Raw genomic sequence first — 17278 nt, forward strand, 5'->3', positions numbered from 1 at the left:
TTATTACTTCAGTCAAAAACTTTTTCAAGATTTTTTTAGGGCTAACTGTATCAATTCTTATTCAACTATTTCATTGAAAATATCGAATCAATTTTGGACTAGTATACAAATTATACAGTAGAATAAAAAGCAAATTTATTAAAGAAAAAAATTTAAAAATCAAATATTTCAGTTTCAATTTTGGCGAAATTTAGGAATTTGAATCACACAAAAAATCAAAGATCTGAATGAGTTTGATACAGTGAATCCCAGATTTATGAATAAATAGCAAGAGTTTTTATAATGTCGTATTACATTTTTAAGATCAAATGCCGCGGAAAAATTAAGTATAATATTAATATATCAATGGCATATTTCGGGCCGGCTATTAATTTATTTTGAATTAAAAATAAAAAGAAGTTTCTTTAGAATTATCAAAAACTTATGACGGTCTATCTATGTATTCATATATCTGGGATTCACTGTACTTCTCCTTTATCTTTTCTTTCACATATATTAAAGAAAACTTTAGAACTGGTGCAAAGTGGATTTGCGCATTTTTATCAATAAGTGCCCCATAGTTTTAGTTTTCACCCTGTGTTTATGTTTATGTTAGGATTATTTTCAGGACTCCTGGAGGAGTATATAAGAAAATTTCCGATTGTTGTCATGATATTGAATGATTTACCCTGTGATATAAAAACTGCACCAACGTTAAATACTTTTAAATCCAGATATGATGAATATGTAAAAAATTTCTAATCTAGTTTATTTTGTTGGGACAAAAGGAGCCGAAAAAAGATTACTTCAAAAGAAAACAGAAAGGCCAAATAAGAAAAAAAAATAATCTATGAAAAAATTTAAAAAAACCGTCAAAAAATTTAAAAAAAAGAAAAATGTCAAGGAAGAGAAAAAATAAAAACTATACCAAAAGAAAAAAATAAATGTCCCTTATTTTTAATCTTGATTCACTGGATATTCGAAATTATTGAATATAATATACTCTGTATACTTTATTGAAAAATGTTAATCTATACACTTAGGTACATAATTCGTAATATGGAATAGAAATATAAAAGATCTAATTGAATGATTCGGCCAAAAGGCGGAGGAAATAATGATAAACCTAACATTCTCTTATAACTCAGGCTATAGATACTAGCCTCTGTAGTTGGGGCTTCACGGCTTCGGCTACTTCCACTCGGGCATAACAGTATCATTGCACATGTCATGCTAACTCTGTAACCCAAGTACTCCTAATGGAGGCGGAGGGTTGCCGGGAAGGGTGGTTTCCTGGTAACACTTGTGTTATTGGGATGTCCTAATAGATAGATAGATACTAATGTGATATATGCAACCATATGAATATCATGACAACAATCGGAAATTTTCTTATATACTCCGCCAGGAGTCCTGAAAATAATCCTAACATAAACATAAATATTCATAAGGTTGCATATATCACATTAATATACAGAGTATATTATATTCAATAATTATGAACATCCAGTGAATCAAGATTAAAAATTAAGGGACATTTATTTCTTCTTAGGATCCATTTAATTGTGATATGTGATGCGGATCCAGGTCTTCAACATTTCTTTAATATTTACTGATTTTCTGAACAAAGGAAAAATTTTCAGATCATTTTTCTTCTTTTTTCGTCATTTTATTATTTAAGCTAAATCTTATTGAAGCATATTCCGAGGGTAGTAACATTTTAATAATCTCTGTTAAATTCAACAATTCAGATTTGGGGGTTGAGAGCAAAATTATTTTTGTTAGACGTCTTTGGCTGATTTTTTTGCCCCTGGGATCTGCATATTTTTGCGGATTCGGATCCAGGAAGCCAATTTTGCGGATCCAAATCCTTAACACATAGTTTCACCCTTATTCTTATGTTGTATTATTATTACCAAACTTCTGGATAAGTTCTGTGAATACTCCAGGATCAGATTCAATCAAACACCAGTTACCAGCATCAGACATTCTTTAATCTGAAACCAGAAGACACTAGTTTATTTCTAGTTTCAACGAGTTTGAAATCAGTTTTGAAACTAGTTATGAACAAGTTTGAAACCAATTAGAACCAAGTTTTGAAACCAGTTATAGAACTATTTAGAAACAAGTTTGAAACCAGATATTAACCCAGTTTTGAAACTAGTTGTTAACGAGTTTGAAACCAGTTAAAAACGATTTTTATTAAACCCAGTTATTAACACGTTAGAAACCAGTTACAACAATTTTTAAAAACAAATTTCAAGTTGCCAAACCAGCAAATTTCAAGTTAGAAAAATCACGGATTTTATTATTTTTAAAGTGCATGGATAAAATCACATCGTTTAACACTTGTTTATAGAAAGTAGGATAATTGGGAAAAGGGGGGGTTAAATATTTCAGTTTACACGAAAAGATTTCGTCAGGAGGATGAGGTTGGTTTAGGAGGATGAAGATTTCTGCTTTTCTTTTTCCTTCTTGGCGGCTTCAGCCTCGGCCTCGGCAGCCTCGTACTTCTTGATCAGCTCCTCCACCTAACATTCGAGGATTTAAAGCGACTGTAATGGATATTTGAAACGAGTAGGTGCGTGCATGATTCACAATGGTACCCTATCAAACTTTTGACTCATCGTCGATGGAGTTATTCGTATTTACCTAACTGATAATTAAGTGCCTGGGGTAGTTTCTGATATATACAAAAAAAAAATTTCTTTAAGTTGTGTGGAAGTAATAAACTGAAAATTCTTTGTTTTGCAGACACTTTTACCAGTCTCCAACAAAAAAGGAATATTTCTTGCATTATGTCTATCCTATCATCACTTACAATTAAAATACGTTAGCACTTAATTTTCAACTAGAAAAATAAGGATATATAAATCATCCTTCAGTCAGCTAAATTTTTAAAGGAGCCGTTGTGAATCAGACTTGCCACTCTACAAATGAAGGGGATTTAATTTAAGTGCAAAAATCTAAGGAGTATGGAATATAATGGAGAAGGAATAAATACTGCGTAAATGAATTCAGAATAGGTTATTGTATACACAAAACAGGCAAAAATAAGGCTGAATAACGCCAAACAGACATTTTTTTGGGAAGTAAAAAGTTGCAATACAAACGTACTTTTTTATAATATAGAAAAATCGATTTTAATTAACTACTTTCGTAGTTGGCCATATGAATATTTCTTCATTGTCAGCCTGTGGACGGGTTACTGCTATACATACATATACATCCCAGTTCCATTTTGAATTAATAATCTGAGCCGAAAACTTTAGAATGAGATATCCTTAATCCCAATTAAATTATATAATCTAATTATCCAATGGACACACTTGATTTTCTACTTAAACCGTTCTTTCTTGGATATAGTAGAGAAAAATCAAAAACCGGTTTTTTAAAATTAGAGAGTCCCTCCCATTTCTGTATATAATCTTAAATGGCGCGTAAAATTTCAAATTTATCGGCTTCATATACGCGACTCTGATTGGTTGAATTTCATAAACTTTTTAGGTTACAAGTACAAGATAAGGTTAGTCTCGACTCGATATTAAGAAAAAGAGAGGATCAAGCATTAATCTCAATATCCACCATTCTAAAGTTTTCAGCTCTGGAAAATTATGGATACAATGAACCAGGCTAGAAAAAAGGGTGAATATGTTCGGATGGTGTATTTCTTGGAAAATATCATCCTAGGGTTGAAAAGTATCTAAAAGGGCGAATATGTTCGGATGGTGTATTTCTTGGAAAATATCATCCTAAGGTTGAAAAGTATCTAAAAGGGTGAATATGTTTGGATGGTGTATTTCTTGGAAAATATCATCCTAGGGTTGAAAAGTATCTAAAAGGGTGAATATGTTCGGATGGAGTATTTCTTGGAAAATATCATCCTAGAGTTGAGAAGTATCTAAAAGGGTGAATATGTTCGGATGGTGTATTTCTTGGAAAATATCATCCTAGGGTTGAAAAGTATCTATAAGGGTGAATATGTTCGGATGGGGTATTTCTTGGAAAATATCATCCTAGGGTTGGAAAAGTATCTAAAAGGTTGAATATATATTCGGATGGTGTATTTCTTGGAAAATATATTCCCCAAGGAACATTCACGAGCTAAAATTATCAAAAGAAAGAGGGGCGCGAAGTGTTTTAATTTATCACCTGTTCAGCTGGGAGAATCTGAATCATGGTCTTACCGTTCTCCCTAAAATTAAGTAATTAATAAATCAATCAATCAATCAATAAATCAATCAATCAATCAATCAATCAATCAATCAATCATTCAATTAATCATTTTATCATTCAATAAAAATACGTTAGTATTTCAAAGGAAAACGTGTCGACAAAAATATGTCTACCAACCTTGGACACTGAGACAGTTAGTCAAATTGCCAATGGCGTTTAAAGGATTTGATTTTCAAGTCCAGAAAAATAATTTTTCCTATTTACCTGGTCAGGGTTGACAGTTCGATCTTCTCCGCACTTAGTTTGGTCATATCCAAGGTCTTGCTAAGAACCTACAAAAATACAATTAATAAGAGTGAAACTAGGGAGATTTAGTTTGGTCATATGCAAGGTCTTGCTAAGAACCTACAAAAATACAATTAATAAGAGTGAACTAGGGAGATTTAGTTTGGTCATATCCAAGGTCTTGCTAAGAACCTACAAAAATACAATTAATAAGAGTGAAACTAGGGAGATTTATTTAAAACAACTTAGGGCCAAGTTCAATTGTACAGAATGTAATCCAAGGCCGTGACAAATTTTGTTTTGTTAATATTGTTTATGCCAGTTATAGAGCTTAATAGATCGATAGGTATTAGATACCTTAATGGATAAATTGATAGATATAAAGCATGATAGATAGATCGATAGTAAATACACATTGATAGACAGATAGAGATAGTTGTACATCTTGATGGATAGATATGAGGATAGATAAAGACCTTAATAGATAGATTGATAGAAACATCTATATACCTTGATAGAGATAGCTTGATAGAAAAATAGATGTATACCTTGACGATAGATAGATATTAACTTTGATAGATATTCAGATATATATTTGATGGATAGATTAGATAGGTAGATATACCTTGATAGATAAGAATTAAGATAGATGTATACCTTGATGGATAGATAGAATAGATATAAACCATGATAGATAGGTAGATCTACTTTGATAGATAAGAATTAAGATAGATGAATACCTTGATAGATAGATAGATAAGATATAAACCTTGATAGATCGGTATATATATACCTTGAAAGATAAGAATTAAGATAGATGTATACCTTGATGGATAGATCCAGAGCCTCCTTGAGACTTGTTTCTCCTTCCTTGTATTCCTGCTTCAGCATAGATACCGCAGCATTCCAGTTATTCCCGATACAAGTGGCCTAAATAGATAGGACATATAGATAGATAGGTAGATAGACAGATAAGATAAGATAAATAGATAGATGGATAAGATAAGATAAGATGAATAGATAGATAGATAGATACAGTAGCATTCCAGTTATTCCCGATACAAGTAGCTAGAAAGATAGAAACGGATAGGATACGATAAAATGGTATCCATAATCTCAATATTAAATAACTTACCTTCCAGCCACCATAGTTTCCACTAGGATCTAACTGATAAAGCNTTATTCCCGATACAAGTAGCTAGAAAGATAGAAACGGATAGGATACGATAAAATGGTATCCATAATCTCAATATTAAATAACTTACCTTCCAGCCACCATAGTTTCCACTAGGATCTAACTGATAAAGCTGGTAACCATATTAACCAATATACAGGATAGAGACACCAAACTTACCTTCCAGCCACCATAGTTTCCACTAGGATCTAACTGATAAAGCTGGTAACCGTATTAACCAATATACAAGATATAGACACCAAACTTACCTTCCAGCCTCCATAGTTTCCACTAGGATCTGACTGATAAAGCTGGTAACCGTAAGAGAGGAAGGGGGGGATTACCTGCTTGATATCACAAAGCCAAGATACCAACTGTTCACAAGGAATAGATTCTCCGTAGGTATATTTATACCTCTGACCAATCAATCTAAACATAAACAAACATTCTGCAGACCATTCATCCTATTTAAACACTTAAACATTCATTCATCCAATATTTGCCAGGATTTTTTGCCCCCGTATAGAAAATAGAAATAGAATCCCATGTAAAATACTTACTTTTCGACAAAAATACATTTTTTAATTTATAAAAGTTTCAACAACACTTCAGGAAAATAGAGAGAAATATCATCAAATAGAATCTAAAAACCTAAAACTTTGCACTGATGTTGGTAACAGTATCTAGCTTGCCTTTAAAACAGACGTTTTGCTAAAAAAGCAACAAAATTTATTTAAAATGAATGAAAACTAATTTAATCTCTCTTTTATTTTACTAAAAGAATCGAGCATAATGCCCAAATCAAACTTTAAACTAAGGTTGCTAAAATATGAAGACTTGAACCTCCACATCAAGGATTTAATGCAAGGAAAGTTATTTTCAGAGGTGTACGCATCTTTTGTACTGCAGTGTACTGTCACTGGGCGGTAATGTAAACACAAGACGGATGTCGAAGCCTGACATGGGATCCATCTTTCACATAAATAATCAATGAACTATTCTGGTCATAGGAAACTATTATGTAAATTATCAAAATTTAATGGTTTTAACCTCNTTATAAACATCCACAAATGTAATAAAACTGATAACAGTGATTGTCCCCTTTATACACTATATGCTTGGGAACCCAGCGTTGCACAGGGTACTCATAGTTACTCCCGCCGTTTACCCGCACTTAGACGATTTTACCGGGAAACTTTTCCCTATACAAGTCGACCAACTCAACTTATAATCTCTTAACCAATCTAACATCCCGTGGGTCTCCCAAGTTCTCCAATCAAAATTTAAGGTAAATCGGTCCAGGGGTTTCTGAGTTATGATCGGACAAAGAAAAAAACAGAGATTAAAACTTAATTAATAAAGATAAGTCATCATCAGCCTGTTTTTTAGCGGGGTTAAAAGTAGTACAGAGAAAGGATTAAATTCAATCAAGAAATTAAAAAGTGATGCACTTAATTCAAAACTAAAATTCTCTAAAATACGAGATAAAGCCTGTACTATTAAATAATTAATTGAATTGAATTATCAACCAGCTGATCCGCTGAAATACTTCTTGTCAAAACTCAAAATGAGTCTGATATATATTTATCTTTTTATGATAAAGNGGAGTTTTCCTCAAAATAAAAATCCCGGGAATAAAAAATTGACTTAATCTATTGGTTAATCTAATAAATTGTCCACTTTCGGATCAAATAAAAGTTTTTTTTTCCCTCTAATATCTAGTATTTACCTGAGCTCGTTCGTGAGCAGATTAGCATCACTGGTTAATCCGGCAACACTACAGGCCATATCCTACACATTCAATAGTTTTCACCCTATTCATCATCATACTATTTATCGAGTTATATCAATCCATTGATAAAAAATATCACTAAAACGTTTTCATTTCATTGTTTTTCATTGAACAATAATCCCTTTTTAAAGGGACTGTTGACTTAATCTTCATCTAATCAATAGTGTGGAAGATGTCGTCGTTTACCTTGTTTGAAAAGTAATTATATATTACTGACAACTTCCTCCAAATAATTTGTCAAGAAGAATTGCAATACTTTACAAAGCATCCATTTTCCCATTCTGGTAATTTTGAGACTCGAGAGTCACTTGAAATTATGATCCAACAATTTTTCCCTGTCTAATACCCCCGGTAGAAAATGGCAAACACTCCCATTAATTATTAAGCCTGACCTCGTTAAGTTTATAAATCTTCTCTGAATGATAAACTTCGTCCAGCAGCTTGTTCGTGTTTCGTCTCTCGGCAGCCAGCACTATACCTAAACATAAACACACGCATCAATCAATCAATCAATCAATCAATCAATCAATCAACCAACCAATCGAAATAACTATCGATCAATTGTTCGTATTCCGCTAACACTAAACCTGCACGGTGCACATAAACGGCATTCAATCAATCAATCAATCATCAAATTAACCAGTCAAATTATCAATTGATCATACCTTCCATCATTAAATCAATCTACAAATCAATCCGTCAATCTTAGATCAATCTCTCATCTCAATCTTTCAATCAATCAGTCAATGTTTTAATTAATTAAGCTTTCAATCCATAAATCCAATATCAATTAATCAGTTAACTATCCAATGTTTTAATTAATTAAGCTATCAATCCATAAATCCAATATCAATTAATCAGTCAATTATCCAATGTTTTAATTAATTAAGCTATCAATCTTTAAATCCAATATCAATTAATCAGTCAATTATCCAATCAGTTATCTTACCGTCGTTAGCAAGGATTCCAAGACAGGTTCCAGCGTGACCAATAGCCTCCATAGCATACTCAACCTGGAATATTTTAAACACATTATTTCAAATTTGAAACATTTGAAGAAAACTGAAAAAACATTTTGGGTTTCCATGTATTGTCATTTGTTTTTATAACAAAACTTAAAGCTAATAAAAGTTAAAGGACAAAAAACAAAACGGTAGAAAATTATTTAACTTTTAAATAGTGACAGAATGGTTACCTGGTAGAGACGCCCTTCAGGTGAGAAAATAGTAGTTTTGGTATCATAACGACGCGCCATTTTGTCTGAAATCACAATTTAACTTTTAATTTTGTAAAATTATTCATATTGACGTGAGTTGGGAGGTATAAAGCAGAAATATTGGGAAAATGGGGAAATCCATAGAAATACACTAAAAACAGCTGTTGCGGAACTGTAATGGATCAGTTGTTGTAATGGGATCAGCTGTTGTTAAAGAATCAGCTGTTGATATAGAATCAGCTGTTGTTAAAGGATCAGCTGTGGATAAAGGTTTAACAGTATCCAACAATGTCCTTGGCTACTGACCAATCACTGTCAATCATCACGGGACCAGTCACCTTTAACAAATTAATATTATAATCAATCATTTGAAAGTATTTCCCTTTTATAAACATCCACAAATGTAATAAAACTGATAACAGCGATTGTCCCCTTTATACACTATATGCTTGGGAACCCAGCGTTGCACAGGGTACCCCATAAAAAAAACTTGAACCCTACCTTAGCTCCATCCTTTGAGATGACCGCAATATGGTATTTAGGCCAAGCTCTGCAGTCACGCAGGTAGCAAAGTCTCACGCACTAGGTAGGTAGGTAGGTGGTTAGGTAAGTAGGTAGGTAGGTAGGTAGGTGGTTAGGTAAGTAGGCAGGTAGGTAGGTAGATAGGTGATAAGACAGATATTGAGGGAGCAGGATATTGGATAGGTAAGACAAAGTAGAAAGTATAATTTAAAAAATTTCATTGTTTCTTTTTTTATCGGATTTTATGATTTTGATGAAAAGTTTAATGTTGCTCTGACCTGCTGGATGGTAGCTGTTGCTTCAGCCTCGGTAAGAGGTCCTTTCTTGTCCTCTACAGCCTTACGCATTACAGGCAGAGCAAGATCAGTTCCTAGATAGATAGATATATATATATATATATATATATACAGGGTGTCGCTGAAAAAAGTGTTTTTTAGGCTTTTTAGCCTTCTAAACATCGTTCAAATGTCTTCTCTTCAAGTAGGTACATTACCCACTAATGTATGAAAATTTTTTCTCTAAAATGACGTTTTAACCTTCAAAATTAGGCATAATATTCGAAAATGTGCTCGGTCCCATTTCCTAAGGTTTTAATTGCGTTTTCATCCACAAAACATTGTTTTATTCTACTACAATGTGAAACCAGTAGGTACAATGTCCATACATAGGGGGGTCGTCGTTGAAATATTTTACCTTTTATTAACCTTCAAAATTTTAAATCTTTATTCGTCTTTTAGTTTTAAAAATCCTCAATTCTATTATTGAAAATGTGCAATTTAAATAAAAATTATATTTTTTTTAAATCTTTGAAAAGGAGGCCGAGCACATTTTCGAATATTAGGTCCACTTTTAAGGTTAAAAAGGCATTTTAGAGAAAAATCTTTCGTCGAAGATCCCCCGCCCCTTAATTCTGCACAAATTGATAGCACTTTTCAGCACAAGTGAACAAGTGAACAAGTGAACAAGTGAACAAGTGAACAAGTGAACAAGTGAACAAGTGAACAAGTGGAACAAGGAAACAAGGAAACAATGAAACAAGTGAACAAGTGAACAAGGAAACAATGAAACAATGAAATAAGTGAACAAGTGAACAAGTGAACAAGTGAACAAGTGAACAAGGAAACAAGGAAACAAGGAAACAAGGAAACAATGAAACAAGTGAACAAGTGAACAAGTGAACAAGTGAACAAGTGAACAAGTGAACAAGTGAACAAGTGAACAAGAAAACAAGTGAACAAGTGAACAAGTGAACAAGGGAACAAGGGAACAAGTGAACAAGGGAACAAGTAAACAATGAAACAAGTGAACAAGTGAACAAGTAAATGCATGAATAAATGAATAAATGAATAATTACCTAACCCTGTGGCAATCATTGATTCCTCGAATGCAGTCCCTTGAAGGTTAACGAAGCCCATGAAGGGTTCACCGTCCTGCATACCTTCACAACCACACAGTTCAAGTCAGCAATCAATAAGAAGTTATTTTCAAACATTTTTTTCCGTGATTCAGAAAACTTTTCATACCTCTCATTTTCATAAACACATTTATTCGTCCTACTCCTATAGTATCAGGACTCGATCAGTATGGCTCAATTCATAATTTTGTGGCTCAATTCATCAGTTTTTGATTTAACAGTTGGCGGGGCTTAAACCGTGAATCCTTGGATTCCGAATCAAACACGCTAACCACTGCTACATCAAACCCTGATGATTGGGTAATGAAATAAGGACCAGAGTGCTCAACCAACTCAAATTAAGTTGGAAGACTTTGCATAATTACCTCTTTTCCCCCAAAAAGTCAAGTTATTTACCCCACAAAACACTGCAACCACAAAAACATTAATTTAACACTTCATTTTCCATTAAGGGGGTAGGGATACTTCATGAAAATCAATTGATTGAAGAGATGGCAAAACTGAAGACATTATTTCAAATTTATGATGTTATTGTTAAACTGTGCCTCCGACAACGAATGTGTTCCAGAGTGGATCAAACTTTGACCTAAAAGAAAATTATTCAACTTGTGAACATTCAAGACCACCCAAAGTAAAGAATAAGTAGCTCAATGAAAAAAAATCTCCAACTTTCATTTAGGCATTTAAGACGCTTCGCGCCCATCTTCTATTTTTATTGCGAACATGTTCTCTTTGTATACATTGTAAAACAAAAACAAACAAAAATTTCGTCGATTTTCAAAATTTTCAAAAATAAACCTTCCTTGGGGTCGCTAGGGGTCCCACAAAAAATTTGGGCCAGATAAGAAAAAACGATCAAAGGAAGCTATTAAGACAATTTTTCTGTACTGCGCGGGTGGGGAATAAAGCTTTTTCAAGATAATATTAACCCCTGTCAATCCATGTAGTATACCCTGTACCTTCTGTTGTAGAGAACCCTGGTCAACCAGCTGAACAGCGCCTTCGGCTTCAAGGAGAATCCATCATCCCTGAATTTTAACGATTTGTCATAGTTTTCTTCATTTTTACGACGACCCAATTTTTTTGTCATTTTTTCCTCAAAGGACGGGAAAACTTTAAGAGAGACTAAAATTTCTTTTTTCAACTGATTTTGTATTTTGAGTCATTCAATTAAGGAACGGAAATCTTTATCTTATGACAGATACTAAATCTAATTTGTTCTTAATGATTTTCGTTTCCTCTAAGAACTGGAAATCTGTTTTAAAAAACAGATACTACTACTGCATTTTTCTTCAATCTGTTTCTGTTTCATGATTTCCTCCAGAAATTCGAAATCTTAATCTTAAAACAGATACTAAACCTGCATTCCTCCTCAATCTGTTTCTGTTTCGTGATTTCCTCCAGGAATTGGAAATCTTTATTTTAAAACAGATACTAAACCTGCATTCCTCCTCAATCTGTTTCTGTTTCATGATTTCCTCCAGGAATTGGAAATATTAATCTTAAAACTGATACTAAACATGCATTCCTCCTCAATCTGTTTCTGTTTCGTGATTTCCTCCAGGAATTGGAAATCTTTATTTCAAAACAGATACTAAACCTGCATTCCTCCTCAATCTGTTTCTGTTTCATGATTTCCTCCAGGAATTGGAAATATTAATCTTAAAACTGATACTAAACATGCATTCCTCCTCAATCTGTTTCTGTTTCGTGATTTCCTCCAGGAATTGGAAATCTTTATTTCAAAACAGATACTAAACCTGCATTCCTCCTCAATCTGTTTCTGTTTCATGATTTCCTCCAGGAATTGGAAATATTAATCTTAAAACAGATACTAAACCTGCATTCCTCCTCAATCTGTTTCTGTTTCGTGATTTCCTCCAGGAATTGGAAATCTTTATTTTAAAACAGATACTAAACCTGCATTCCTCCTCAATCTGTTTCTGTTTCATGATTTCCTCCAGGAATTGGAAATATTAATCTTAAAACTGATACTAAACATGCATTCCTCCTCAATCTGTTTCTGTTTCGTGATTTCCTCCAGGAATTGGAAATCTTTATTTCAAAACAGATACTAAACCTGCATTCCTCCTCAATCTGTTTCTGTTTCATGATTTCCTCCAGGAATTGGAAATATTAATCTTAAAACTGATACTAAACATGCATTCCTCCTCAATCTGTTTCTGTTTCGTGATTTCCTCCAGGAATTGGAAATCTTTATTTCAAAACAGATACTAAACCTGCATTCCTCCTCAATCTGTTTCTGTTTCATGATTTCCTCCAGGAATTGGAAATATTAATCTTAAAACAGATACTAAACCTGCATTCCTCCTCAATCTGTTTCTGTTTCATGATTTCCTCTTGGAATTGGAAATCTTAATCTTAAAACAGATACTAAACCTGCATTCCTCCTCAAGCTGTTTCTGTTTCATGATTTCCTCCAGGAATTGAAAATCTTTATTTTAAAACAGATACTAAACCTGCATTCCTCCTCAATCTGTTTCTGTTTCATGATTTCCTCCAGAAACTGAAAATCTGCAATATCTCCAGCAGCTCCAATACAGATATTCTCGTTAACCTTAACACACAGGGGGTTATATTTTCACAGATATCCCCCCCCCGTTTCTTAAAAAAGGTCATCCCCGGATCTATAATAATAATAATAGCGTTTTTAATATATTCGAATGTTTCTGAGTTCCTGTCAAATAACATTTCATGAGTCTACTACAGAGGTATTTATATTTAACAATTATGATTTCTGATGCTCTAGACGAAAAATGGAAAAATTGGACATAATAAAAGCAAGACTATTCATTTTATGTTTAAACTGTTGACCCAAAAGTTCATAAATTTTTTTAACTGTTAACCCAAAAATTCATTTATTTGCCCCTAAAAATCATTTACTTTCCCCAATTCAACAAAAACAACTTAAAAAAACACCATGTTACTATTTTGGGAATAAATATTTTAAAAAAAGGGGGGGGGTTATGTTTCTTCAAGAAAATATAAACCCTGGTTTACGGAGAAAAAAATGATCAAGCAATCCTTCAAATGTGAGTTGCTCCCTTTATTCAAGAAATTAATCACCAAATATTAACACTCATTTTCATAAGTGACATCAAATAAAAAAAATTCTTCGGATTAATATTAATCCACTAAAGTGTTAGAAATTGACAAATCAGAGCTGGGAACTTTTGAATGGTGGATATCCAGATTAATGCTTGATCTCCTCTTTTCCTTAATCTCTAGATTAAATAATGCTTGTTCTCCTCTTGTTATTAATCTCCAGATTAATTATCCGATCGGGATTAAGGATATCCCATTCTAAAGTTCCCAGCTCAGAGTGTAGAAAAAGAGAGGATTAAGAAAATCATAATTTTCCAAAGTGGATACTCAGATTAAGCGATTGGGATTAAGGGTATCCAATTCTAAAGTTTTCAGGTATGGTGATTTAAAAACTTCTGAAGAGTTTCTGGAAGTNACCGTAGGATCCTAGCGTATCTGCGGCAATAATAACACCACCATCAAACTAATTTATTCATTTCATAATTGTGATGAACGTATTAGTAGGCCCTTACGTATATTCCGTAGGCGGGTTGGATCTCTCAAAATAGAGGTTATTTTCAAATTTTTTCTCGTATAGCTCGTATATTTAGGACAGAAGGCGAAATAATCTTTAGCCCGTCGTATCTAAGAGTTTCAGGTTGCCATTAAATGCTCATCTTTTGTGGGTTTAACTAATTCATTTATTTTTTCATTATTTTAACTGAAAAAGAAGGCATAATCTATTTTTATTATTATTCAGAAATGAGGAATTTTTTGATAATTATTTTTACGGTTCAGATTTATGCTTGAAGAGCAAAATAATTTAGTTCAACCAGTTTTTGGTTGATATTTTTTCCCTTGGATCCGGATCCAGGAAGCCAAACTGTTCCGGATCCTAAGCACTGGATAATTCATTAATAACTGAAGAAAGAACCCCTTAAAAGGCTATTTCAGGACAGAATGAAAAATAACCTTTAGTCCGTCATATTTAACGAGTTCATAAAGCTTCAAACCTTGTCACTAGTATTGATTAGATGTGTTAGATTAGATAGTTGCAAGTACAATTTCTTTTTATCTAGAATTCAATAACGGAATTTTGACTTCTTCTCGACAACAAAATAAGTTAAATCTCTAGTTTATGAACTACGAATTTCGGAAAATGAAAAGGTTGCAATGATCACACTAAATACGTTTGCCATTGAAATAATCAAATTAAGTTTATTAATTTAGTTTACATTTTAGCTTACTAGCTTGGGAAACCTGACTGAAAACTAATATTTCCATACAAATGTCAACCTACTGAACTTGTAAATGCTAATCCAAGCTAAGAAAATTCTTGTGATTCAATAAAAAATGAGGCAAATCGGTTGAGTGGTTCAAGAATTAAAAATTGACATGCAGACACTGCAATTAGAACCACTAGGGTTAGAACTACTAGGGTTTCCAGCGAACAAAAACTGTGCGAAAAAATGCGAAAATGAATTAAGCGAAAAAATGCTATAACTATGCGAAATTTCGCGAAAACAATTTTCGCGAAACTTTTGTTGCAAAAATCGTAAGTTGTGTAGCTGCATAAATTAATTGAGCAAAAAAACTTGAGGAATTCTCTGCTAAGAGATCTCGGCATTAGAAGTTTTAATATATCATAATTAATAATTTCTCTTCTTTTCACACAAGTTTTTTTCGCAAAACAATTTTTCCTTTTCCCTGGAAACCCTAATTAGTACTTCTTCTACCCATATAAAGTAGTAATATCTGTTTGTCTGTTTGTGTATCCATGGTTAAATAAATATTGCCCACAAAAACATTGCGGAGCGGGAGGTTATTTACTTTATTGTTCCAGTTTAGGTTAAGCAATATCCAATTGTGGGGAGAATCATGGATCGTTAATGTCGGTCTAAAGTTTGAATAATAAACTAATGAATTGAATTCCTTCATAGCAAAGACTGATGCTCCAGTAGTGACAGGAGACTGAGTAACAGTTCTAGGGTTCATGCTGAGGGGTCGGTTAGGAAACTGATGATGAGTCTAAAATACAACAATTGATAACAAATATATTGATGAAAATTCCCATTGTGTGAAACTAGAACTTACATTTATCTAAATCTTAACTATATACTAAATATATATATAAACAAACAAAAAGAGTAAAAATCCCGACCAAAAAACATATTGTCCCGCATAATAAAAAAAACAGTTGCATAAAAAGATATAAAAGGATGCATGCACAAAATTGATATGAAATTGCAATTTGGTTTCCTTCTTTTAACCGTTGTTTACGTCAGATTAATTATTCGCCTGAAATCGGTTTCTTTCCCCAAACTAAGCAATATAAATTATGTATGCATCAGTTATTTTTTAAAAATCAGCCCAGAATCCCAACCCCCGTGCCGGTCACACAACAAAAATCAGAATTAAATTTGATAAAAGCTGCAACTACAAAAATCGTTCTCTAGGACGGACCCGAAATATCGGCCATCATAGCTGGGAACCAACCAAAGCAGTTATAAAACCTGATAATCTGGCCCGTTCCTCCAGAGAGGAGGACAGGTTGGTCCAAACCCAGTTGATCCTCCAAACATTGCCTCCATTTTTTCTGTAATTAATTGAAATATAAAAAACATAACTTTAAGAAAGTTTCAGCCATTTTAGATAATATCAGGTGAACGGACATGTATCTAAAAAAATTTTAATAATCACATTTTCATTTTAAAATACGCAGATACAGAATTTAATTCGTTTAAGCATAAAATCTCTGAGTGATTTACAATTTTTCTGAAAATATTTTGTCAACTCACTGAACCGGTGGAAATAGTTGCGGCATTCTCTCCGGCAGAGCGCCGTCGTCTTTGTATTTAGTAAAAAGTCTTATCATCGGAACTACAGTTCATCTGAACTATGTCGTAAGTAGTAATTAATCAACTATCGTGTTTAAAAAAAAACTTTATCTCACAATGTTTTCCGATCATTTTGGAAAGGTTCTGACCTATAATTATAGAAACCAACATTTAGTTGGAAACAAATTATGTTTATGGTATTTTTTAAAGTTCACCTGACAAATTGAAAAAATTGTTAGAAACACATTTGAGCATCTTTTGATTGAATTTTTTTCGAGCGACAAGATAATATTCTTGTTCAAAAAAATTGTGTCTTTAAAAATGTTAAAAATTAGTGTAATTTAACTTTTTTAAATGTGTCCCCAGAGTCCCTAAACAAATGCTAGCAAATAAAATAAAATTTAAATAAAAATTTCATAGAAATTCATCAAAAATTGAATGAGATAAACAAAAATGTAAGCCAATTATTTGAATTTTTCAAGTCTTAACATAACAGTTCTAGGATTAATTTTTGGGACCATTTTTTCGCTCCATTCCGTCTCGTTCCGTTCTGTCCCATTCCGTTCCGTTCCGTCCTTAGTCTAAGAATAATTATCCCGTTCCACTCCGTTCTTGGTGTTCTCAGTCAAAGAACAGTTCCATCCCCTGTTCCGTTCTTAGTCAATAACAGTTCCATCCCCCTGGTTCCGTTCTTAGTCAATAACAGTTCCATCCCCCTGTTCCGTTCTTAGTCAATAACAGTTCCATCCCCCTGTTCCGTTCTTAGTCAAGAACAGTTCCATCCCCCTAATAGAAGATAGAAAAGGGGGGAGGGAGGGGGGTTAATTTAGAGGTGTCC

General features: G+C 33.1%; 2 protein-coding genes across 2 annotated transcripts; both read right to left on the reverse strand.

Moving 5' to 3' along the window:
• Positions 1 to 1975: 1975 nt before the first annotated feature.
• LOC111710728 (proteasome subunit alpha type-4-like) lies at positions 1976 to 8897 on the reverse strand. Its single transcript, XM_023484847.1, is given in 10 exon segments — positions 1976 to 2510; positions 4132 to 4174; positions 4420 to 4487; positions 5266 to 5370; positions 5706 to 5794; positions 5934 to 6043; positions 7344 to 7405; positions 7799 to 7884; positions 8356 to 8419; positions 8602 to 8897. Coding segments are annotated over 10 exon segments (780 nt in total). The 5' UTR covers positions 8662 to 8897; the 3' UTR covers positions 1976 to 2417.
• Positions 8869 to 16226, reverse strand: LOC111710729 (proteasome subunit beta type-4). Its single transcript, XM_023484848.1, has 10 exons — positions 16117 to 16226; positions 15536 to 15631; positions 14012 to 14087; positions 13039 to 13150; positions 11518 to 11586; positions 11104 to 11144; positions 10499 to 10582; positions 9423 to 9514; positions 9124 to 9204; positions 8869 to 8960 (listed from the first exon to the last, which is right to left on the reverse strand). The coding sequence occupies exons 1-10, from the start codon at positions 16192 to 16194 to the stop codon at positions 8895 to 8897; spliced, it is 795 nt and encodes a 264-aa protein (XP_023340616.1). The 5' UTR covers positions 16195 to 16226; the 3' UTR covers positions 8869 to 8894.
• Between the last annotated feature and the right edge of the window lie 1052 nt (positions 16227 to 17278).

This window comes from Eurytemora carolleeae, unplaced genomic scaffold (assembly GCF_000591075.1).
Source record: "Eurytemora carolleeae unplaced genomic scaffold, Eaff_2.0 scaffold843, whole genome shotgun sequence".
Lineage (NCBI taxonomy): Eukaryota > Metazoa > Arthropoda > Copepoda > Calanoida > Temoridae > Eurytemora > Eurytemora carolleeae.